Consider the following 25,488-nt stretch of genomic DNA (forward strand, 5'->3'; position numbering starts at 1 on the left):
CATCCCTTGATTTCTTGATTGTTACTTCCATGGGCATTGATCGTGCATTCGAGTAAAATGAAACCCTTGACAACTTCAATCTTTTCTCCGTTTATCAGCACGTTGCTTTTTGGTTCAGTTGTGAGGATTTTTGTTTCCTTTATGTTGAGGCATAATCTATACTGAAGGCTATAGCCTTTGATCTTCATTACTAAGTGCTTCAAGTCCTCTGCTTTCAGCAAGCAAGGTTTTGTCATCTGCATACCACAGGTTTTTAATGAGTCTTCCTCTCTAATTCTGATGCCGGATTCTTCTTCACATAATCCAGTTTCTTTGACATCGGTACTTGCATGGGCCAAAAATGTACGGGAGTCTGCAAATGGACCATTAGTTTTGTCCTCTACTAACTGAGGGCCCAGAGCTCCCCAGTCTACCCATTTTCTTGGGGCAGGGCACAAGGAGCATACCCACTAAGGCAGAGGACCAGTTCTGCCAGGCCCTCAACTTCCATCCTGCTAGGTGAGAGTGCAGGTCTGACTAGGGTACCCCCACCCGGGGTCCTCACCTCTGGTTGTCCTAACTCCATTTGCTCTTCTGAGGAGATCAGAGTTACCTGCATTCCCCATTTGAGCCTTATAACAGCCCTAGGAGGTGGCTGATTTATACAGAAGAAAAAAACAAAGCTTATCAGAAATTTACTGAAGGTGCCCTCCGTGCCAGAGTGGGACTAGAACTCGAGACGGAAGGCTGGCAAGAATTTCTTCAGATTCGTCTCCTCCAGGTAAAGTGCATGACGCCTTCGGAGCTGGGCCTCCTAACTTCCTGGCTCCGTTATTTCAAAAGAGGAGCACAGTATGCTAACTCCGATTTTCCCCTGTTACCCCACGACCTTTCTTCACTCAGGAGCAAGAAAAACATTTCTGGAAACGGTGTCAGGTTCTGGGTAGAAATGACAGTATTCGCTGAAGGATCATATCTGGGGCCGTGGAAAGAGAGACAAATAAAAGCGCCAAGGGTTGTCATCAAGGTTTAAACTGCACAAGTAGAAAAATGGGGTTAATATTTTTTAGGATTGAGAAGGTGGACTCTGGAGTTTGATTTGTGGAATTTTAAAAGGTCCATAAAATATCCTAGTGGAGAATGTCTCATATGCAGCCTGGAATTCAGTGTAAAGGTGTGGATTCCGACGGAAGTTTTAGAGTCCTTAGTGTATACTGCAAACCCTGGTGGCCTAGTGGTTAAGTGCTACGGCTGTTAACAAAACGGTTGGCAGTTCGAATCCACCTAGATGCTCCTTTTGGAAACTCTATGGGGCTTTTTTTTTTTTTATGGGGCAGTTCTACTCTGTCCTGTAGGGTCGCTATGAGTCGGAATAGACTCAAGGACACTGGGTTTTTTTTTTTTTTTGGTTTTAGTGTATACTAGCGCACTGAGATTTGAGGCTAGCAGAGAGAAAGATAATAGGACGAGAAAAAGCCTGAGGACTCAGCCTCAGGGCACTTGAACCAGGAGAAGCTGGGTAGAGAAGCTGGTTCATCAGATTCCACCTGGTCCTGGCTGCGAAGCCGCTTTAAGTTTGAGAACGACATTTCCCAGAATCCTCTCCCTCCCGCGATTCCGGGTTAGAGGCGGCCAATGAAATCCCGCGAGATTTAGAAGGCGGAAGTGGGGCGGAAGCCATTACTCTAGGGAGGCGGTTGCCGCGAGACACATGGGGAAGGGAGAGTAGTTCGCGGCAGCTTCTTTGGGGCTGTTGGGGACTCTTCCGCATCCCTGCGGTAAACGGGGATCTTCTGTATGAACTTTTCGGCCTTTCGGCGGCGGGTTCCGGGACCTCCGCTTCCCCGGTTCTGCCCCCAATCGTGTAAGCCGCGCTTTACTCGCTTAACCCCTCACCTCCCGTGTGTTCCTGAGGACGGGAGAGGCCCCCGAGGCAGGGAGAAGTAGGACCGGGCAGCCGGCCGCCTGGCAAGAGGTGTGTTTTAGATGCAGGAATCAGCGGTGTGAAACGCTGCTGATGGGAGAACTCGGATTTCACCACTGCATTTAGCGACGTGTGAGGCGCAGGTGACCTGGTTAGAAAGCTGAGTCCTTAGGGATGGAGGCAGGAAAAGCCTGGCCAAAGTGAGTTCAGGCGATAATGAGAGGGCAGGAATTAGAGACTCGAGGATAAACCATCCTTTTGCTTTGTAGTCAATTTTATTTAATGTTAAAAAGGCGCACTGGTCTTCTTTTTGTTAGCATTTGCCTGGCGTATCTTCCTTTCAGTGGACTTTTTTTTTTTTTTATTTTAGTTGACTTTCGTGTAAATAGCCTATAACTAGATTTTTAAAATTCAGCATTGTTAGACTTGAGAGTTAATCCATTAATATCGTGATTACTAATATTTTGCATTGGCTTTTACCATCTTATACTTTCCATTTATCCTTTTCACATTTCTAAATTGGGAAGTAGAACATACATGCAAAAAAAAAAAAAAAACTCAGTACGAACCTGTGTACATACAATTAAAAGGACAACAATAAAGCAGATTTACAAACTAGGTCAAGAGATTATTAAAACCCAGAAACCTGTGTATTCCTTTCAATCTGCATGTTCCTCTTCCTCCGTGATTTTTTTTTAATGGATTTTAGCGTTTATGTATGTTTTTCCAAAAATATATTTTCTATTTTTGGTAATCATTTGTAAATGAAGTCATACTTGTAATATTTTCAGAGACATCCTTCTTTTTGTTCTCCTACCTTGTGATTTATCTACAGTGATGCACTTAGACACAGTGAAAACTCATATACCACAACTTACTTGTCCATTCCACTGTAGATGGACATTTGACGTGTTAACACCTGTTTCTCCTTGGGAATAAGGCTCCCGTAAACGTTTTTGTGTAAAGTCATGGGGCCCGTGTGTAAGAGTCGGCCCAGGTTTGGCATTCTGGGTCATGATGCTGTGTAGTCAACATCCTTAAGTAATGTCAAAATATTTTTCTTTCGGGTGAGTGAGTGCGTGAATGGGTGTATATCTTATGTACATCAACAGTTTTAACTACTGTCTTGGGTTTTTGTTTTTTTTTGATAATAGTTTTGGCTTCCACGTTAAGCGCTTAATACATCTCGAATTGCTTTTTTGCATGGTATTGATAACTGTTCAAGTTCTTTGTTTTTTCTGTGTTTAATGCTATCTGTGTCATAAATCACATTTCCGTGTATGGGAGGGCATTCTTTTCCCTTGGTCCATTTTGCCTATCCCTGGGTTTTCTGGGTAACGATACAGAGGTACAAAAGCTTAATAATTTCAATAATTTTGTAATTTAGAGATTCCTAAATATCTTGTAGATGAATTATGTACATCTTTTTTAGCCATTCTTTTCAGGAGCAGGCATGACCATTCCTTAGCTTGTTCTTCCATATAAATTTTTTTTAGAGTCAGCTTATCAAGTTCTGCATACTGGGATTTTGTTTTCAAACTGCATTGAATCAAGATGCGAATTTCGGGAATAATGGCAATTTTTTCCATTGCGTGATACAATTCCTAATCAAGTTATATCTCCATATATTTACATTTCCTATAATGCCTTTCAGTAAAGTTTTATAAATACCTGCAAAAAGGATTTAAGTTTTATTGTTTGAGATATTCCCAGGAATTTTGTTCTGCTGCTGTGTAAATGGTATTATTTCAGCAGTCGTATTAACGTCTTTTTCTAACTGCTTTGTTGAGTTTGGGTCCAGATAACTGGCTAAAGTCTATAATTAATTAATTTATGTGGTTTTTTGGATTTTCTTCACAATTTTATCATTTGTATAAAATAACTAAATATATTTTCCCTTCACATCATACCCATTTTCTAATGTTTCCTTTCACGACTGTCAGGGACTTCCATTATCAATGATTAGAATTTGAATTAGAAACTTTAGGCAGTCACATTTTCTTTTTGATCCTAAAGTGAATTAGCTTTTACATTTGCTGGAGGCCTTCCCCCACCTTAGGTTAAAATACGTACTATAAAATGTTTGACACTTTCATTTTTTAAGTGTACAATCCAATGACATTAATTAAATTCACCATGTTGTGCTACCATCACCTAACCATTTCCAAAAATTTACATCACCCCAAACACCTCTTCTTTCTTGGTAGTTTTTATTAGATTAGTAAGCTCCATTCTCTCATCATGGAAGTTTTTTTCATGAGTATATAGACTTAAAAAAGAAAAAAATCAGTGTGGCAAAATATATATGTGGAGTCCTTGGGTGGTGTAAACCGTTAGTGCTGCTACCTGAAAGGTTGGAGGTTCAGGTTTACCCAGGGGCCGTGGAAGAAAGGCTTGGTGATCTGCTTCTGAAAATCAGTCATTGAAAAGCATGTGGGCTGTAGTTCTCTGACACACAGGGGGGTGAACTCCCTGGTAGCGCAGTGGTTAGGAGCTACTGCAAGCTAACCAATTTTGGCAATTCAGATCCACCAGCTGCTCCTTGGAAACCCTTTGGGGCAGTTCTACTTTGTCCTATAGGGTCGCTATGAGTTGGAATCAACTCAGTGGCAGTGGGTTTTATATATGAAACCAAGAAATTGTCATTTTAACCATTGTCAAATGTATAGTTCATGGTACGCAACAATCATCGCTATTACCAAAAGTTATCACCCCAAACAAATTCAGTACTCCTTTAGCAATAACTTCCCATTCCCCATATTTCCAAACCCTGATAAATATTGAAATTTTTGTCTCTGTGTATTTGTATATTCTAGATTATATGTAGGTTTTTTAGTATCTACTTTCATATCAGTTTATTAATGTAGTTAAAGTACCTTAAATGGTGTGATAGTTGGTACTGTTTGTGCGTTGAATGAGAGACTAATAATTTTCTTGTTCATCTACTAGTGGTGAATTAAACCATTTGATCTTCTAATTAATCTTCTAATGTTAAATTTGCATTAAGATTGCAGTAACTAACGGGCAGGATATATGTTCTGTCATTTTTGGCTTCGGTTTGCTAATATTTTGTTTGGTGTTTTTGGATCTATTGGTGAAATTGGCTTGTAATTCTCCTTTTCTGAAGAACTACAATGTAGTATTTTCATTATACTTCAGTCCTAAATATTACCGGATATTAGGACTGCTTTCACATGTGAGTTTAGAATTTTTTCTTTTAATTTCCATTCCCGTGATATTTTTCTGGTTTTCTTTTGGTCGTTGTTTACTAACTTAATTGCACTGTGATCCAAGATTGGTGTCATTTTCTGAGATGTTCCTGTGGCCCCATGTGTGGTTGGGTTTTTAGAGTTAGGAGATGCTATTCAAGTTCAGCTTGTTATTAATGTCCTTCAGTCTGCTGTATGGTTATTGAGTTGCCTGCTTGAACTGAGAACACTGGTGGTAGCCTCATCCATTTTACCTCGAAATTCTTTTCCTTTTTGTTTTACATTATAACATTCTGAGGCCGTGTTACAATGTATGTACGTCTTCCTGTTGAATTATACCTGTTGCCCTTATATAATACCTCATTTTTATCTAGTAAGCCTTTTGTCTTAATCCATTTTGTCTGATACTAATATAGTTGAACCAGCTTTTTTTTTTTATAGTGTTTGCCTTGTGTATCTTCTTATTTTTAACCCTACTGTAGCCTTATGTTTTTGATGTCTCTTGTAAATAGCATATAACTAGATTTTTTTCTTATCTCTCCATATTTTTTATTGTGGTAAAAATATGCATAACAAAACACTTGCCTATCCAACAGTTTTAAATTTTAACATGTATAATTCAGTTGCATTGATTACTATCTTCATGTGCAACCATTGTTACCTTTTCCAACTTAGTCCACCACCATTAACCGAACTTCAGTGCCCTCTAAACAGTAACTCCCTCTCCCCCCACCACCCCTGATAACCAGTAATAAATACTAGCTTGCGTATATTTGCCCATTTCATATAAGTGATATCATAGTATTTGTCCTTTTGTGATTGACTTTAACATATAACTGGATTATTTTTAATCCATTGTGTCAATATTTGTATTTGAATTAAAGCATTTAGTCCATGAGATCTTCTATATTAATATTTTTGTGTTTAGTTTTTTCCTTTTTCTAACTTTTAAAAAAGTTATTGTGTACAACTCAGTGACATTAATTAATTGTGCAACCATCATCACTATTTATTTCCAGAAATTTTTCATCAACTCAAACAGAAACTTAGTGCCACTTAAGCAATAACTTCCCCAGCCCTTGGTAAGCACCAATAAACTTTTGTTTCTATGCATTTACCTATTCTAGATATTTCATATACATGGGGTTATGAAATATTTGTCCTTTTGTGTCTGATTTATTTCACTCAGCGTAATGTTTTCAAGGTTCGTCCGTGTATAGCATGTTGTACTATGTATCAGACCTTTATTTCTCATTATGGCTGAATAGTATTCTGTTGAATGTGTAACCATGTTTTACTTTTCAATTCATGTGTTGATTTCTGCCTTTTGGCTATTGTGAATAATGTTGCAGTGAACACTGGTGTGCTACTTGAGTCCATGCTTTCAGTTCTTTTGGGTTGCTCTGGCTTCTTTTCATTTGAATATTTTTCTCATTTTGCTTTGTTCCCTATACATTTTAAATTTGTTATTTTAGTGGTTATCCTGAGTAAGTGGATAAGAATTATCTCTGCTTATGCTGCCAAAAGAATGAACAAATCTAACTTCCAAGAAGCACAGCCAGAATGCTCCTTAGAAGTGAGAATGGCGAGACTTCGTCTCACTTACTTTGGACATGTTGTTAAGAGATACCAGTCTCTGGAGAAGGACATCATGCTTGGTAAAGTAAAGGGTCAGCGGAAAAGAGGAAGACCCTCAATGAGATGGATTGTCACGGTGGCTGCAACAGTGGGCTCAAACATAGCAACAATTGTGAGGATGACACAGGACGAGGCAACATTTTGTTCTGTTGTATATTGGGTTGCCATGAATCGGAACTGACTTGATGGCACCTAAAAACAACAACATTCATTAAGTTTAGATTCTGATATGTTATCACTCCTGATTTTCGTGTTTTTCTATCACATATCTTTTTTAAACATCAGAAGAGATTATTTTATACACATTTTATACACACTATGTGTGTTTTACTTTGCTTCTTACACTCTGAATTTTCTTCTGGGTTTACTTCTTTCTCCATTTATTGTGTCCTTTAGAATATATTTTGTCTGTAGGTGTAAAGCCCCCAAAATCATTGTTTGGCCATTTCTCAACCTTTTGGTGGCTATAGGATTACAGGTGGATAGTCATTCCAGAACCTTGATGATAATCCACTATCTCTGGCTTGCATTGTTGCTGGTGAGATGTCAGCTGTCAGTCTAATGCTCATTTCTTTAAAGTTGTTCTTAAGGTATGATTTCCAGATCAGCAGCATCAGTACCACCTGGGAACTTGTTAGAATTGTACATTCTTGCACCCATCCCCGATCTACTGAATCAGAAGCTCTGGGGATGGAGCCAGCAGTGTAAGGTTTTTTGTTTGCTCATTTTATTTATTTATGTTTGGAGAGAATTGTTTGCAACGTATGTTTTAAAAAAAACCAGGAAGCTTAGGGGCAGTGAGTTTATGTTAATGGAGGAGGAACAATTCAGAAAAGAGGGGTAAGAATGGTGGCACAATTTGAATGTAATCAATGTCACTAAATTCTACACGTAGAAATTGTTGAATTGGTCTAAGTTCTGCTGTGTATATTTTCAACAACAATAAAAAATAAATGATTATTAAAAAAAAATCCTCCAGGAGATTTCTTATGCAAATTAAAGTTTGAGAACCTTCGCTTTAAAGATAACGTATTTTTTTTTTTTTTCCTCTGGCTGTTTAACTCTTGGGGTCATCATCAGGATTAAAGAAGAGTGTCCCTGTAATCAGGAGAACGCTTTGTATGTAGTAAGCACTCCATATATTGTTGGTGTTATTATTTGCATTATCGGTATCAGTACTGACAGGAAAAGTGAAGGATGGGGGGAGGTTGGAGTCGGACAGAAGCCTTTTGGTTGAGCATTGTGGAATGGGTAGGAGGTAAGGGTGGACACATTGTGCTTCACTGAGTTTGAGCCCCTGTCAACCTGTGTAGCCTCAGTAGAAGTCTGATGCTAGAGTCTCAGTTGGGGATATAAGTGTGATGGTATCTAGAAATGAGTGAGAGGGATGATAATATTTGTGTATTTCTTCATACTGCATAAGAGGAAAAGTAAAAGAACTAATATTCCGGGGGGTGTGCAGTGCATCAACTGGACAGAGAATGGGCACTGTAACCTGTGATTGTTTTACTTTCACTGTTCTCACTCAGGTGATACTTCCTACTGATCCCATTTCCCCCTCCCAAACCTCCATGGATAAATGAGCTCAGGCTTTGCAGTTAAAGAAACTGGGGTCCAGTTCCCACCCTTGCCATTTGCCATGTTTCTTTCCAGCAAGTTTCTTAAATTCTCTGAGCCCATTTTCACATCTCTTTGATGATACTAATAATGCCTATCTGTTAGGTGTGCTGTGGGGAGTCAGGGAGACCCCACACAGAAAGTGCCTAACACACGGCCAGGCCTGGGGCCTAGCCAGTAGCAGTGCTGGTCACTGGCTCTAAAACTGACAAAGAGGAATACTGCCATTACTATTACTTCACTCATCATTATATAAGTTGTCCTCCAAAGTGCTTTTAATTTTTCTAATTTACTTGCAAATTATTTTGTATTAAAAAAAACAAATTATTTTGTATTACATTTGATTTTTCATATTTCTAGGGAACAGGGCTGATGTTGGGCAGTGGTGGTGGTTAGGTGCCATCAAGTCGATTTCTACACATAGCAGCCGTAGGTACACACTGGCTCTGCGCCATCCTCACAGTCGGTGGTTATACTTTAGCCCATTGTTGCAGCCACTGTGTCAGTCCACCTCACTGAGGGTCTTCCTTTTTTTTACTGACTCTCTACCAAGCTTGATGTCCTTCTCCAGAGACTGATCCCTCCTGATAACATTTCCAAGTATGTAAGATGTACTCTTACTGTACTAAGGAGCCTTCTGGTTGTGCTTCTTCCAAGACAGATTTGTTCGTTCTCTGGAAGCCCATGGTATTGTCAGTATTCTTCTCTAATACTGCAATTCAAAGGCATCAGTTCTTCTTTGGTCTTCCTTATTAATTGTCCAGCTTTTGTGTGCACATGAGGCAATTGAAAACACCATGGTTTGTGTCAGGCGCACCTTACTCTTCAAGGTGACATCTTTGCTTTTCAACACTTCAAAGAGGTCTTTTGCAGCAGATTTGCCCAGTGCAATGCATTCTTTGATTTCTTGACTGCTGCTTCCATGGGTGTTCGTTGCGGATCTCAGTAAAATGAAATCCTTGAACAACTTCAGTCTTTTCTCTGTTTCTCATAATGTTGCTTATTGGTCAGTTGTGAGGATTTTTGTTTTCTTTATGTTGAGGTGCAATCCATACTGAAGGCTGTGGTCTTTGATCTTCATCAGTAAGTGCTTCAAGTCCACTTCACTTTCAGCAAGCAAAGCTGTGTCATCTGCGTGTCTCAGGTTGTTAATGAGTCTTCCTCCAATCTTGATACACCGTTCTTCACATAGTCCAGCTCCTTGGATTATTTGTTTAGCATACAGATGATTAGATATGGCGAAAGGACACAACCCTGATGCACACCTTTCCTGACTTTAAACCACGCATTATCCCCTTGTTCCGTTGGAATGACTGCCTCTTGATCTATGTACAGGTTCCTCTTGGGCACATTTAAGTGTTCTGGAATTCCTGTTTTTCAAAATGCTATACATAATTTGTTATGATCCACACAATCGAATGCCTTTACATAGTCAATAAAACACAGGTAAACACCTTTCTGGTACTCTTTGCTTTTAGCCAGGATCCGTCTGCCATCGGCAATGAGATCCCTGGCTCCACATCCTCTACTGACTCTGGCTAGAATTTCTGGCAGTTCCCTGTCGATATACTGCTGCAGCCACTTTTGAATGATCTTCAGCAAGATTTTACTTGCGTATGATATTAATGATATTGTTCAATAATTTCCACATTTGGTTGAAATCACGTTTCTTGCGAATTGGCATAAATACGGATCTCTTCCAATTGGTTGGCCAGGTAGCAAGCTGTCTTCCATATTTCTTGGCATAGGCAAATGAGTACATCCAGGGCTGCATCCTTTGTTGAAACATCTCAATAGGTATTCCATCAGTTCCTGGAACCTTGTTTTCCCCCAGTGCTTTCAGTGCAGCTTGGACCTCTTCCTTCAGTACCATTGATCATTCATAAGGTTTTCACCGGCTAACTCTTTTCAGAAGCAGACTGTTGGGTCGTTCTTAGCCTGTCTTAGTTTGGAAGCTCAACTGAAACCTGTCCACCATGGGTGACCCTGCTGGTATTTGAATACTGGTGGCATAGCTTCCAGCATCACAGCAACATGCAGGCCCCCACAGTATGACAAACTGACAGATGTGTGGGGGCTGTTTGGTAACAGTTTAACTGAGGCCCAAGGAAGTTGTTTGCCCTTCATTTTTTAGTTTATCTGTAAAATCATGGGTTCTGTTTCTAAACATGTATTTTTATATCCCCTGTCTTCTGAATAAAAAGTAATTCATCAGCTTGGCAAAGTTTTATCCCATTGTGAGAAATGTGTGCATAACTAAAGGTACTGTAAATGAAGCACCTCTGGAGAGTAGTTTTTGTTTTTTAAAAGTGGCAGACATGACATTAGAAATGAGAAGAGATTAAGAAGAATTTCAGGGAGTCCAAATCTGTGGGCAGCAAATTTTAAATTCTAGAAGAAACGGAAGAATTCCTGGTTAAATAAAAACGAAATTCTACATCAAAACCAAACCAAACCCGATACCATTGAGTCTATTCCGACTCACAGCTACCCTATAGGACAGAGTGGAACAGTGGTTTCCAAGGAGCAGCTGGTGGTTTCGAACTGCCAGCCTTTTGGTTAGCAGCCAAGCTCTTAACCACTGTGCCACTGGGGCTCCTAAAATTCATACAAGAGTTGGGAAACATGAAGAGACCAATTACTATAAAAAAAAGTTAAGAAGGGCGATTAAATATCATTAAATTTTTTGAAAGGTAATATAATACAAAAAAGAGTACATATCATAAAATTATAGCTTGATGAATTTTCATAAACAGAACCTAACCACATAACCAGCTCTTAGATCAAAAAACCCCTTTGAGTTTCCTATCAGTCATTATTCCCTACCTCTGTCTTGTCCATAGTAACCACTAACCTGACTTCTAACTACATAGGTTAGTTTTGCCCATCTTTGTACTTTATATAAATGAATTCGTAAGTACGTACACATTTGTGTCTGGGTTCCTCAACATTGTGTGACATTCAGTGATTTTGTTGCATGCAGCAGTGAAAAGTTAATGCTCATGATTGTATAGTATTCCTTTGTGTGGATAAGTAACACCCAGTTTATCCCTTCTACTCTTGATGGACACTTGGGTAGTTTTCATTTTGGATTATGAATAGTGTATTGTGATCATTCTCTTATACAGGCCAGTTCCTGGACTGTGAACATCCAACTTACATACAGCCCATAGTTTCGAACCAATTGTCGTAAAGCCTATTGTATTAAAAATTTGAGTTAGGTACCGTGGTTTGTAAAAACAAATAGGTGCTACCTTGTGACATGCATCAAAAATTATTTTTACTGTATTGTTACGTTAAAGATGTTCTTATGTATCTGGAAATGTTTCTTTAATGCTTTTATTCATAGAAAGGTACACTGTATGCTATATACTAAGACAAACATTTGACTGATGTTGTAAACAAATTGTTGAGTGTATGTTCAGGAGTGAAATTACTGGGTCATAGGCTAGGTGTACATTCAGCTTTAGTAGGTCTTGCCAAGCAGTTTTCTAAAGTGGTTGGACACCAGAGGTGTCTGAGAGTTACACTGTAGGCATTCTCACCAGCACATGGTATGATCTTTTTCATTTTACCTCTTCTGGTGGGTGTATAGTGGTAATGGCATTGTGTTTTCATTTTACATTTCCCCAATAACTAGTGAAATTCATCACTGTTCTTACGTTTTTTGGCCATTTGGTCATTAGTTTTTATGATATGCCTGCCCGTATCCTTTTCCCATTTTTCTACTGGGTTGTCTGTCTTTTTTGTTTGTGTTCTTATATATTCTTGATATGAGTCATGATGGCTTGACTTTTCATCCTTTTAAGGTAGTCTAGCTTATCATTTTTCTTTTTATGATTAGTGCTTAGTGTCCTGCCTATAAAATCATTGCCTACCCCAGTGTCATGAAGATTGGTCTCCTGTTCATTTTTTCTAAAAGCTTTATTGTTTTTACCTTTCACAATTAGATCTACAGAACATGTGGAATTGGTTTTTGTATACTTTGTGTTTAGGGATGAAGTTTCTCTTCCCCATATGGTTATCTAGTTGATCCGGCATCATTTCTTGAAAACACCATCCTCTCTCCATTGTGAACTGCTGTGTCACCTTTCTTACGATTCATTTAACTGTGTACAAATGAGCTGATTTGTGGAGTCTCTGTTGCAGCGGTTCATTTGTCTTGCATCAGTCAAAGGTTCATAACAGATCTTAATAATTAAGATAGCACAAGCCTAGTTTGTCTTCATTATTGCCCTATGATTGGCTCTTACCTTCTTCACATATATTTTAGAGTTAGCTTGCCAATTTCTTTAAAAAATAAGTTATTTTGATCTACTTTCTATGGTTTAATTTTGCTTATTGTTGAATTTATGTAAGGAACCCCAGTGGTACAATGTTAAGTGCCCGGCTGCAAACCTAAAGGTTGGCAGTTGGAACCCATCTAGTGGCTCAGTGGGAGAAAGGCCTGGCAACCTGCTCTGATAAAGAATACAGCCTAGGAAACCCTACAGGGCAGTTCTGCTCTGTCTCTTGAGGTCACTTTGAGTTAAAATTGACTCAGTGGTACCTAACAACAGATTTTATATAAAAGGAAGGCTGCTGGTGCTGTTTGTTGTAACTGGAAACACTGGAGGAGGAACAGGTTTGTGTGAGATGTTTAGTGGTGGCTGTTAGTAGGCAGTGGAAGTATGGTCTGGAGTTCAGATGTGGGATTCATACTGGAGCATGGGTGTTAGGAGACAGAGATGGGAATTAGAGAAATGGCTGTGGTCGCGCTGGCAGAACACAGAGAGTATGAAAAGCTCCCCAATTATTTAGGTCTTAGATTTCTCTCAGCAGTGTTTTGTAGTTTTTACTGTCAAGGTCTTGCACAGCTTTCGCTTGGTTTATTCTTAGGTATTTGATGTATTTTATGCTATCATAAAAGGAATTGTTTTAAAGTTTCATTTTCCAGTTCTCTGCTAAAGTGCCTTTTAAAGTCATGATTACTGTGAAGTGAAATGTAAGATTATTTGCTGAAAGTAGGGCATTGCTAAGAATGTTTGAGATTTAGAAAAACCTTAGCGAGATTTCGACACTGTCTTAGGGAGGTTGGATTGCCCGGTATGCTTTTCCTTGGTGTAGATGCCTCTTCAGAGTCAGTGACTGAGCTTCTCAAGGTACCAAGTACCTTGCCCAATTTTACCAAGTATCTTACAGGGAGCAGGTTGGAATCATCCAGGACTGGTTTTGTTTTGTTTAACAGGGGTGATAATAGAGGGACAAAGGAATTTGGCCAAATAACTTGTTGAAGATCTTGATGAATCTCAGCTGGATAAGTGGAGCAATCCAAAGAGGAGGTGGGTGATGGGGAGTGAGGTGGTAGAAGCACGAGTGGCCTGGAATCCTCTCCAGTGGGAGAGTTGATGTGAGAAGAAGGCTGTGAAGGAGATCTTTTCCAGAGAGCAGATTTCTGAATCATTATCTGGGAGGTAAAGCAGATTTCAGTGATGACAGATTCTGCCATGGCAGAGAGCATGTATGGCTGGTGTGGAGTGTAGGGGCAGAGGGCATTGGAGATGGGACCCTCCCCGTGGATATTAGGGGCATCCTACATGATGGCAGGGATTAAGAACAGAAGCCTGGACTAAAGTCTTTAATGAGTGAGGGAGTTCAGCATAATTGTCCTTGGTGACAAATCACTTGGGAAGAATGAATCCTGAAGCTTAGTTGAGGTAAGCCGGGAACCCCCAGCGCCCTGCCTGGAGGTTTTACCTAGGTAAAATAAATGTCCCAGATAGATAACTTGCTGCTCAAAAGAGGAAATACTGAAAAACATAAAGCTAAGAATTGTCTTCAGTATGCAGAGAGATAGAAAGCCTTTGACTAACCCTGTTACTCTTTTAGGAGCCCCAGTGGAGCAGTGGCTAAGAGCTTGGCTGCTAACCAAAAGGTCGGCAGTTTGAATCCGTCAGCTGCTCCTTGGAAACCTTATGGGGCAGTTCTACTCCGTCCTATAGGGTCACTGTGAGTGGGAATCAACTTGACAGCAATGTGTTCGGGTTTTTTAATTACTCTTTTAAGGAGCTGTGGTGAGCAGTGGTTAAGCACTCTGCTGTTAACCTAAAGGTCAGTAGTTCAAACCCAACAGCCACTCTGTGGGAGAAAGATGTGGCAGTTTGCTTCTGCAAAGGTCATAGCCTTGGAAACCCTGTGGGGCAGTTCTGCTCTGTCCTTTAGGGTCACTGTGAGTTGGAATTGACTAATGGTTAATGGATTTTTTGGGTTACTCTTTCTCTCACTGCAGATAGATGGCTGCTTGTAGAGGACTGACAGGAAGAAGAGGAGTTGCCTGATTCTCCCACTGCCTGGCTGGCTCTTAGGCAGATTTCTTGGCCTTTTCACAGGATGGCAGCTCCAGATTGGTCTCCCCTGTTTGGTAAGTTCTTGAATCAGTGCATGCACTCAGAAATCAAGCTTATGTGACCCCTGTTGGACAGAGGAGTCACCAAGCTAAAGGGGCTACGCAGCTGTAGGGAGGGCTAGGGAGGTTGGGTGAACTAGAGAGAGGTAGGAGCAAAGCTGCAGGGCCCCCGGGTGATTTGTGTTCAATTTGGGATCTTTGTGGATTTGGGAAAAGGAGGGAGTATGTGTGCTAGATGTGTGAGGAACGGTGGGCAGAATGCAAGTCACCCTACATTATTCTGTTTATTACTTTGAATAAACATGAGCAAAGTTACAGTTCTGCCTCTCAGAACTTCAATTTCTTCACCCATAAATTGTGACTTTATATCACTTCCTCTCTGCCCTAATTTCTGTCCTTGAGTGATGCAGGCCTGCTCTGATGTCTTACAAAGCGTTTTGCATGTGTCTGTATATGTTTATATGTGTACATCTGTGTGCATGTTTGTGGGTGTGGATGCTCATGGTTAGTGTCAGGCAATTTCCTGATTTGTGAGTGTTGTGATGTTGGGCAGGCTTTGATTCTCATGGATCCTCTCTTCTCTAGCTGTGTCTACCCTAGAACCTACTTGTCTCCAGGATTTGGAAATTCCTCCTTCTCCAAAAGACCATTCCTGTCCCCAGAGTGTGGACCTGTTTCCTTGCAATGACCTGGCACCTCAAACACCCACCGGGGCTGGGTCCAAGGTACACCAAGATCTCAGGGCCCTTGATGGTAGGTGAGGTACTGCCCTAGAAGGCCCCGACTACTGCATGCTGAGGACTTCTTTCAGTTCTTCATCCAGGTTGAATGATGCCTCATCAGGGTACGAGAGAGAGAGCCAAGGAACGTTGCGAGGCTGTCCTGAAGTCAGGAACATTAGGGGAAATGACATATATACCATGTGCTTGCAGAATGTTCAGGCCCATGCTCAACCCTGGAGATGGAGCTAGAAGCTCTTAGACCAGGCTAGAAGTGAAGAGAGAGATTTGGTCTTGTGTCAGAGGTTCATCTGAAGCATTGAGACAGGACAAGATCACCTCATGGGGAAGGGAAGGCTCTGAGGACTGACTTCTGGAATAAAAGCTGAGACCCCAGAACCCTGTCTGAAAATCCTGCGTGTTGGGTCTCTCACGCCCTTTCTTCAGCCTTAGCTGTCTTTCCTGTAAACGTCGATAGGCTGCCTTCTCACTGACCCAGAATGTATGTGATGTCTTAGGAGTCGGTGACTTTCCAGGATATTGCTGTGGACTTCACTGAGAAGGAATGGCCCTTGCTGGATTCTTCTCAGAGAAAACTGTATAAAGACGTGATGCTGGAGAACTATAGCAACCTTACTTCAGTCGGTGAGGCTGGCATCATTTCTTCCTTTATCCATCCATGAATCCAGCAGTTTCTTATAGCACTTGCTGTGACCCAGGACTTTTGTGGGAATTTGAAATACAGTTACAAACAAGCAGGACTGGCCCCTGCCCTCCTGGTGTCTCACCATGGATATTGAGTCCTGTCCGTTGCATGGACTTTGGGGGTTGTCACATGTGTGTCTGAACTTGAGTGTGGGTTTCTGAGATAAGAATTCCCCATTCTTTTGGAAGACTAAATGTATATACATTTGTGTTTTTTTTTTTTTTATGAAAAATACCTTTACTTTGTTTTTTTAGAATTTTGGCACCACCATTTTGCTGCTCCTAAATAGATTTGTCCGTCTTCACTAAATATATGTTGACCCCAGTGTAATGGAAGGGGTTGTCCTCTGCACAGCCCTCCCTCAACATGTGTCTTTCCCTGTGAGTAGGATATCAGCTTGGCAAGCCCAGCCTTATCTCCCACTTGGAGCAAGAAGAGTTGCTGAGGACAGAGGAGAGGGGAGCTTGCCAAGGCACCTGTCCAGGTAAGCGCCAGTCAAATGGGTGTGTGCTTTCAAGTATCAGCTTTATGCAGTGGTCATGGCAACGTACGTTAGGAAATATCAACCAAGAAATTCAAAAATGCCTTTTTCTCTCTCACTGCCCATGCATTCTTTCACAAGTACTCTGATCTAATTACCCCCTTCATCTTTAAATTTGGTGTTTTTATCCCATTCTTTCATAGTTTACATTTCTGATCATACTGTCTTTCAGTATGAATGCCAATTTTGAATATTTACTTCTTAGTGAATTAAATTTCTACCCCTGTCATTACTCAGTGGTTAAACGCTCAGGTGCTAACACAAAGGTCTGCAGTTCAAATCTACCAGCAGTTCCATGAGAGAAAAGACCTGGTGGTCAGCTCCTGTGAAGATCACAGTTTCTTCTGACCTGCAGGGTCACTATGAGTCAGAATCAACTTGATAGCAATGAGTGTCATTATATATATATCTCATACTGCCAAATTCTTAGCGGTCATTTTTGATCGTGTGTGTGTTTCCCTTTCACATAAGTCTTCAATGTTTAGTGTTAGAATTAAAAAAAAAAAACAAAACAAACCTGTTTTTGACATCATCATCCCAGTATTTTCTTTTTTCAGCAAGTTAATATTTTTCCATTATGTTTCAGATTGGGAGATTCCATCTAAAACAAAATGGTCTATTCTTTTGGAAGATATTTTTGGGAAGGAAACATCCCATGGTGTGATGACAGCGGTAAGAATTTCTTGGGATAATACCTGATCTTCCATGTCAGGAGAAGACTGGGGCAGCTTTAAGTTAGAAAAACAGCTCAAGTGCCAGACAAGTCACTTGAGGCAAATGACATGTCCTAGGAGGAAGTAGTACCTCAGAGACGATATTATCAGCTCAGGGGAATACCTTAAACCTAGCCCAATACTTCTTCACTTAGAGTTTCGATAAGTAAATAGCTCCATAACCATGTCTCAGATATTGAATGTTAGGCTCAATTCAGTTTTGAACAATTACCAAATTCTGTATGTAATAAGCCTTGTAAACATAACGTATAATGCAGCCTGAGTGGCATGGCATTCACCTGTCCTAACTGATGGAGCACAAATGAACAGGAACAGAACATTTCCACTGTAAATGATGACATCTTTAGTCACAATGATAATGATGGGCTTTGTTTGTATTCATATCAGTTTATGTGGGGAGAATTCCTATAAATGTAGTTAATATGAGAAATGCTTTACTCAGCACTCATCTCTTTAATCAACAGGAAAGAATGGGGCTTGGTGAGAAACCCACTGAATATGCTCACTTTTTTGATGTCTTCAGCGTGGGGGCTCATCTTACTCAGCAAATGGGACGTCGCAATGGGAAGAGGCCCTATCACCGCCATGACTATGGGGCAGCCTTCAAAGATGGCTCACACCTTACCCAAAACATGAGCATTTACAGTGGGAGAAACATGTATGAATGCCATCAGTGCCAAAAAGCCTTCACCACACGGTCTTCCCTCACACGCCACAAGAGGATACACACTGGGGAAAAGCCCTATGAATGCAGTGCCTGCGGGAAAGCCTTCAATGACCCTTCAGCTCTTCGGAGTCATGTGCGAACACACACCAAAGAGAAGCCCTTTGAGTGCAGTCAGTGTGGAAATGCATTCCGCACCCTCTCCGCCCTGAAGATACACATGCGAATTCACACTGGGGAGAGGCCTTACGAGTGTAACCAGTGTGGGAAGGCCTACGGCAGGAGCTGCCACCTCACTGCACACAAGAGGACACACACTGGAGAGAGGCCCTATGAATGTCACGACTGTGGGAAAGCTTTCCAGCACCCCTCACACCTTAAAGAACATGTCCGGAATCACACCGGAGAGAAACCGTATGAGTGTACACAGTGTGGCAAAGCCTTCCGCTGGAAGTCTAACTTTAACTTGCACAAGAAAAACCACATGGTAGTGAAAACATATGAATGTAAGGAGTGCAGTAAAGTCTTTGGTGATGTCATATCACGGAGGAAACACATGCGAATTCATATCGTTAAGAAACCCGTTATCTGTAGACAGTGTGGAAAAGCCTTCAGAAACCAGTCAATCCTTAAGACACACATGAATTCTCACACTGGGGAGAAGCCATATGGGTGCGATCTCTGTGGGAAGGCGTTCAGTGCAAGCTCGAACCTCACAGCACACCGGAAAATACATACCCAAGAGAGACGTTATGAATGCACCGCCTGTGGAAAGGTCTTCAGTGATTATTTATCACGAAGGAGACATATGAGCATTCATCTTGTAAAGAAACGGGTTGAATGCAGACAGTGTGGAAAAGCCTTCAGAAATCAGTCTACCCTTAACACACACATGAGAACTCACACAGGAGAGAAACCATACGAGTGTGATCATTGTGGAAAAGCCTTTAGCATAGGTTCTAACCTTAACGTGCACCGGAGAATACACACTGGGGAGAAGCCCTACGAATGCCTTGCCTGTGGGAAAACCTTCAGTGACCATTCCTCCCTAAGGAGTCATGTGAAAACGCACCGAGGAGAGAAGCTCTTTGCGTCATCGGCGTGGAAGAGGCTCCAGTGAATATACCTTCTTTAAGATAAACATGAGACTTCAGGCTGGAAATAGACCTTGTAGACACAAGGGAGGCGGGAAAGCCTTCATGGGCTCTCACTTTACTGGACAAAAAAGAATATATGTAACATGGGAGAAACCCAGTTTGTATAATAACTGTGGGAAGACTTGCGTTGTTTCTCGCCACTTAGGAGACCTGTGAGGAATTGTGCTGGGGAGAAAATGTTTATCTGCAGTGTGGAGAAGCCTTCAGTGTACATGCAGCTCTTATAAAAAATGAGGATGTTTGGAAAGAAACCCTGGCTTGGTATTTAATGTGGAAATATTTTTAGCACCAGCTCTTAATTTTTGGATATAAGAGTATACACATTAGGGGGAATCTTCATAAATGCAATGACTAGGATACCTGCCCTGGTTCCACACTATTCCTCATGACAGAAATCACACTGAAGAGAAAAACCTATACATCTGAAGTAAGGATTGTGGGAAAGTCTACAGGAGGTGTTAGTAAACTATTGCCCATGGCCTGTTTTTTTTATTGCCCACAAGCCAGGAGTAGTTTTTTATATTTTTAAAGAAGAAGAATGTGACAGAGACCATATGTGGCCCACAAAGCCTGAAATACTTGCTCTCTGGCGTTTACGGAAAAACTTTGCCAATCCTTGGTCTACAGCAGCGCTTCTTTACTGGGGGTGATTTTGTAGTCCAGGAGACATTGGGTAACGTCTGAAGACATTTTTGGTTCTTAAACTAGAGGGGAAGTGCTACTAGTATCTAGTGGGAAGACCTCTGGGATGCTGTTAAACATCCCAAAATGCAAGGAAAGAGTCCCTGGGTGGTACAAATGATTAAGTGCTCGACTACTTACGAAAAGGTTGCCAGTTCAAACCCACCCAGAGGCACCTCGGAAGACATGCCTGGCGATCTGCTTCCGAAACATCACAGCCTTGAAAACCCTTTGGAGCAGTTCTCTGCACACATGGGGTCGCATTGAGTCGGAATTGACAGCAGCTATCAAAAACAATGCACAAGAGCCCCCCACAGCAGAGAATCATCCACCCCAAAGCGTCAGTATTGTTGAGGTGGAGAAATTCTGGTCTACAGTAATTCCTCAGTTTTTATAAAACATGTAAGTGCTAACTTGAGATGTTTTTAAAACTTTTAAATATAATTATTGTGATTCCTCTTTCAGGAAACATGAAAACTCACTGCAGATAATGCGCGGGGACATAGAGTGGAGATGCGTTCAGCCACAGCACCCCAGTTCTTATGCAGATGAAAATTCATACTGGAAAAGAATGAATTTTCCAGTGAATGAGATCACCTCTATTAGTCTTTTATCATGAAAATGGATTCCCCCAGCTTGTTAATTTTCAGGCTTTTTGTTTCAGGTTTTGTTCCTGTAACCATTAAGCCTAATCACAAAAGGTTTGTATATGATATTTTGATTGTATACAAACTTCATTCTTTGATATGTCTAATTAACCTTTTGGATAACTTATTTGACTAATGGAATATTCAGACTATGTTCTGCACTGTGTAACGTGGGTATTTTTAGTTCCTGTTTGTTGTTGTTTTTAGGTGCCGTCGAGTCAGTGCTGACTAATGGCGACCCTGCGTACAACAGAATGAAACACTGCCTGGTCCTGTGCCATGCTCACAATGGTTGTTATGCGTGAGCCTGTTGTTGCAGCCGCTGTGTCAGTCCATCTAGTTGAAGGTCTTCCTTTTTTCCCCTGACCCTCTGTTTTACCCAGCATGATGCTCTTCTCTAGGAACTGGTCCCCCCGATAATGTGTCCAAAGTACATGAGTCAAAGTCTCAACATCCTTGCTTTCTGAGGAGCATTCTGGTTGTACTTTTTTCAAGACAGATTTGTTTGTTCTTTTGGCAGTCTGTGGTATATTCAGTATTCTTTTGCCAGCACCACAATTCAAAGGTGTCAGTTCTTCTCCAGTCTTTATTCATTGTCCAGCTTTTGCATGCATATGAGGCATTTGAAATACCATGACTTGGGTCAGGATACCTTAGTTCCAAAGTGATGTCTTTGCTTTTTAATACTTTAAAGAGGTCTTTTGCAGCAGATTTCCCCAATGCAATATGTCATTTAATTCCTTGATTGATGCTTCCGTGGGCATTGATTGTGGATCCAATTAAAATGAAATCCTTGACAACTTCAGTATTTTCTCTGTATATGATGATGTTGCTTATTGGTCTAGTTGTGAGGATTTTTGTTTCCTTTACCAGGTGCAATCCATATTGAAGGCTGTAGTCTTTGATCTTCATCAGTAAGTGCTTCAAGTCCTCTTCACTTTCGGCAAGCAAGGTTGTGTCATCTATATATCACAGGTTAATGAGTCTTTCACCAATCCTGGTGTTTGTTACTGGCATCTAATTCAAAAGCATTGTGAGCAGAGCATGATATTTATTACATTGCATGGTCCCTCTGATATGTTGTGACTTACTGTTCAGCCAACAGTGGCATATGCTTTCTAGTTGCTTCCGCAGTATCCTCTCTCATCTTCCTCTATCCAGACAGTCTGCTGTTTGTGAAGTTAATAAAGCATGCTGTTTTTGAAAGTTTTGGTCTTAAATAGATTTTCTTGCAATTCATAGCATCCATGTGCCCCAGCTCAGGCCATTGACAAGCAGGAGTCACTGTGTGGGCTTCTGGAAAAGTTTTTGAAAAAGGGATAAGGAGGACAGTGCAGAAAAGTCACAGTGCTCCTGGCCCTCCCAGTGTCTTCTTTGGGTGTCTGCACTAGCCATGAACTTGTTATTTCCCAACTTCCTGTTACATGGGAAAAATAAACTGATTATTGCTTTCAGCTGCTGTGGAGATGTCATTATTTTTCAGTTTATTTGGGGTGTGTTCTGTTAAACTCACCTGGATGCCATCCGTAACCCAAATACCTGGTCATTGGTTAGTTTTTATAACTGTTCCATGTGTGGATATAAACTGCATTTACTTAACTGTTGGATTAAAAAACCCACTGCCACCCATTCGTTTCTGACTCATAGCCATCCTAAAGGACCTAGTAGAACTGCTCCATAGGGTTTCCCATGCTGTGATCTTTACGGAAGCAGATTGCCACATCTGTCTCCTGTGGAGTACCTGGTGGGTTCAAACCGCTGACCTTTTGGTTAGCAGTCAAGCACTTAAGCACTACAACACAGGGGGTCCTTAGTTGTTAGATATGGGTTTTTTAATTCTTTAGACCAAGCTTTTAAATTGCATTTCAAGTCTTTAGTGTTTTCTGTTCTTGGCCTGTTGTCTACTGAAAGGTGTATCAGTTGTCACAAAAACTCTAGGAAGTAGATACTACCAGCATCTCCATTTTGCATATGAGGAATCAAGGACAAGAAACTTTAGGTGACTTGCCTGAGATCAATCTGTTAGCAAGGAGTAGTGATTGGATTTGAAACATGGTATCTGGCTCCAGAGTCCATACCTCCGTTTTGTCAGGTACTATTCTCTGCCCCTGGTCTGTAGCAGTGAATCAGAATTTTTGCAATCATGTTGCCTTTCGTTGTAGTTGGGGGTGGGATACTTGATAAACAAAGGCTGTTGATTCAATTCTGACTCATAGCGACCTAATAGGATAGAGTAAAACTGTCCCATCGGGTTTCCAAGGAGCAGCGGGTGGATTGGAACTGCTAACCTTTTGGTTAGCAGTTGAGCTTTTAACTACTGCATCACTAGGACTCCCGTGATAAACAAGTACATGTATGTCAGGTGGTAGGAAATGCAATGGAAAAAAAAGTAGGCTTGTTAATGATGTGGAGGTCTGGAGCTGTCAAGTGGGTACGGAAAGGTTGAGCAGAGATGTAAGTGAACCACACGTGCGAGCTGTATCACAACCTGGGAAGGAGCCATCTTGGCAGTTCAAAGGCCACGGGAAACTGCTGTGCATGTGTCTTAAGTTTCTTAGCACTGCTATAACAAACATCACAAATGGGTGTGGCTCTAAGGAACAGAAATTTGCTTATTTTCACTGTTTAGGAGGCTAGAAGTTTGATTTCAGGGGACTGGCTCTAGGGGATGGCTGTCAACTGGCTCTGGAGGAAAATCCATGTGTCAGCTTCTCTTGAAACTAGTCAGTTTTGCCACAACTATGGAACTGCCTAACAGCTGTTGTAGTAAGAAAGCAAACATGATATTTAAACATGTGTCAGGCATGGGCTGTGTTATAAAATGCAGGGGACAGGTTGGGTGGGAATCAGTGAACCCTGCTCTAAGGAATTGCTGCATCGAATCAATCTTTATTAATGATTCTAAGCTCTCAATGTAGCTGCTAATTTTTGTCTCTCTGAGAGGTATGCTTGGATTTGTCAAATTCACTGGTGGTCAGTTTTGCATTCATTCAGAAATTTTTTTTCCTGCCTGTTGCCTTTCTTCCTTTCCTTCTCTCTCTTCCAGCATCAAAAGGAAGGGCTTTACCTGTCTAAGCTCCCATTGTCTCCATACTGAAATCCAGGGCCTGAATTCCCTCCTCCCTACCCCAGGATTGACCTAGTTGTGGCTTTGAAGATTAGCAGTCCTTGCAGTGGGCAAAAATGAGCATCAGGGGCCAGGGGTCTGTAAAGCCCTAGGAGTGGCAGAGCCCTAAGCCTTTACCTGTTGGTGGCATGGGGCAGACCCAGGTTTTTGATGCCTCCATCTGAGGTGTTTGTAGTGTGGGGGTTGACACTGAACCAGGCAAGCATAGGTGTGTGCAGTTAGAGGGATCGGTCACCCAGCCATGAGTGTTCTGCCCAGACAGCAGTGGAAAATGACTGGAGAGGCACGGGGGCCTATACTGGGTACCACAGCCATCGTTTCTCAGTTTACACCTAAACACCAAACCAAAAGACCAAACCTGTTGCTATCGAGTCCATTCGGACTCAGTAACCTTATAGAACAAAGTAGAACTGCCCCCTAAGGTTTCCAGGGAGGAGCTGGTGAATTCGAAGTACAGAGCTTTTGGTTAGCAGCCAGGCTCTTAACCACTGCACCTCCTGTTCTGGAGCCTGGGTTTGAGATTTGGAGTAGAGTGGCCAACAAGACAAACAGGTTCCCTCCTAGGGTTTCTAGTGGAGCGGTTTACTTGCAAATGAAAATTTGTGTGTTGCACTGACCTTTCTGCTTCGTGAAAAACGTTGGGGGTGAGGAGGGTCTCAGGTATGTGTGTGAGTTTGGCCATGGGTTTCTTGGACCACAGATCACCAATCCCTTTGGAGCTGTGAATGCGGGTTGTTTTGTGTTTCTTGAGAAGCTCAAAGGATTATCGTTAATTTGGTAGTGAGGTGTGTCATGCTCCTTGCTGGGATGGATTGCCCATTTTGTGTTGTTTATTAAGCAACTTACTTTTACCAACTTAATTAAAATGCCACTTTTGTCATGTTAAATTCCTGTATGTAAGTCAACTCAATATTTATTATCTGCTTCCAGGCACCTCATAGGCACTGGTAATGTAGCAGTCAACAAAGCAGACAGGTTTATGTTCACACAGACCTTTATGTTACATGTGGGAAGTCAGAGTACAAGCAACTAGATAATGATGTGATAAGTGCTATGTAGAAAAATAAAGCAGAATAAGGGAATAGACAGGTGAGATTAACTCCGTCTTAGTTATCTAGTGCTGCTGTAACAAATACCACAAGTGGGTGGCTTTAACAGACAGCAATTTATTTTCTGACAGTTCAGGAGCCTGGAAGCCCAAATTCAGGGTGCAGGTTCTAGGGGAAGGTCCATGTCTCTTTTCAGCTCTTTCTTGGCAATCTTCATGTGGCGTGTCTTCCCCTCCATTTATGCTTCCCTCTCTGTGCCTAATCTGCTCTTTTTATATCTCAAAGGTAATTGTCATAAGACGCAATTGGACTGATAAAACTTTGTTAACATAACAAAGAAACTCCTATTATGAAGTGGGATTACTGTTCATCCACAGGTATAAAAAAGTGGTTAATAATTACAAAACATTTTGTGGGGAATAATTCAATCCAATGCTGTTAGGTGCTGTTGAGTAGTTTCTGACTCACAGTGACCTTATGGGTAACAGAACAAAACATTTCCCATTCCTGCACCGTCCTCACAATCAACCCATAACAACCCCCAGACCTGTGCTGTCTATGGTACATAATTGTTTTTGGCTGCTCCATCTTCTCAGGAAACCAAGCCTTCACATAAATCCCAAGAGACTACTACTGTATATATTCCAGCTTCCCAGCCTCTGGAGTAGAGGCGAGAAAATGAGACGTTTGAGAATGCTTGTTGATGAGTCA

General features: G+C 41.3%; 2 protein-coding genes across 2 annotated transcripts in view; both read left to right on the top strand.

Moving 5' to 3' along the window:
• The first annotated feature begins 1,628 nt into the window (after positions 1 to 1,628).
• Positions 1,629 to 19,357, top strand: ZNF317 (zinc finger protein 317). Its single transcript, XM_064280599.1, has 7 exons — positions 1,629 to 1,843; positions 14,636 to 14,767; positions 15,338 to 15,477; positions 15,990 to 16,116; positions 16,566 to 16,661; positions 17,305 to 17,390; positions 17,917 to 19,357. The coding sequence occupies exons 2-7, from the start codon at positions 14,737 to 14,739 to the stop codon at positions 19,234 to 19,236; spliced, it is 1,800 nt and encodes a 599-aa protein (XP_064136669.1). The 5' UTR covers positions 1,629 to 1,843; positions 14,636 to 14,736; the 3' UTR covers positions 19,237 to 19,357.
• A 71-nt stretch (positions 19,358 to 19,428) lies between these two features.
• The window catches only part of LOC100667229 (olfactory receptor 7G3-like), a 28,699-nt gene continuing 22,639 nt past the window's right edge, over positions 19,429 to 25,488 (top strand). The window contains exon 1 of the mRNA XM_064280600.1: positions 19,429 to 20,356. The gene's annotated coding sequence lies outside the window, so the exon portion shown is untranslated. The remainder of the gene's footprint in view (positions 20,357 to 25,488) is intronic.

This window comes from Loxodonta africana, chromosome 3 (genome assembly GCF_030014295.1).
Source record: "Loxodonta africana isolate mLoxAfr1 chromosome 3, mLoxAfr1.hap2, whole genome shotgun sequence".
Lineage (NCBI taxonomy): Eukaryota > Metazoa > Chordata > Mammalia > Proboscidea > Elephantidae > Loxodonta > Loxodonta africana.

Excerpts from the sequence above, each read along its gene's own strand:
- ZNF317 (XM_064280599.1), top strand. The coding sequence starts at position 14,737 with ATGGCAGCTCCAGATTGGTCTCCCCTGTTTG. Across the intron at positions 14,768-15,337 it reads AGATTGGTCTCCCCTGTTTG|CTGTGTCTACCCTAGAACCT; the intron begins GTAAGTTCTTGA and ends TCTCTTCTCTAG. Across the intron at positions 17,391-17,916 it reads CCCATGGTGTGATGACAGCG|GAAAGAATGGGGCTTGGTGA; the intron begins GTAAGAATTTCT and ends TTTAATCAACAG.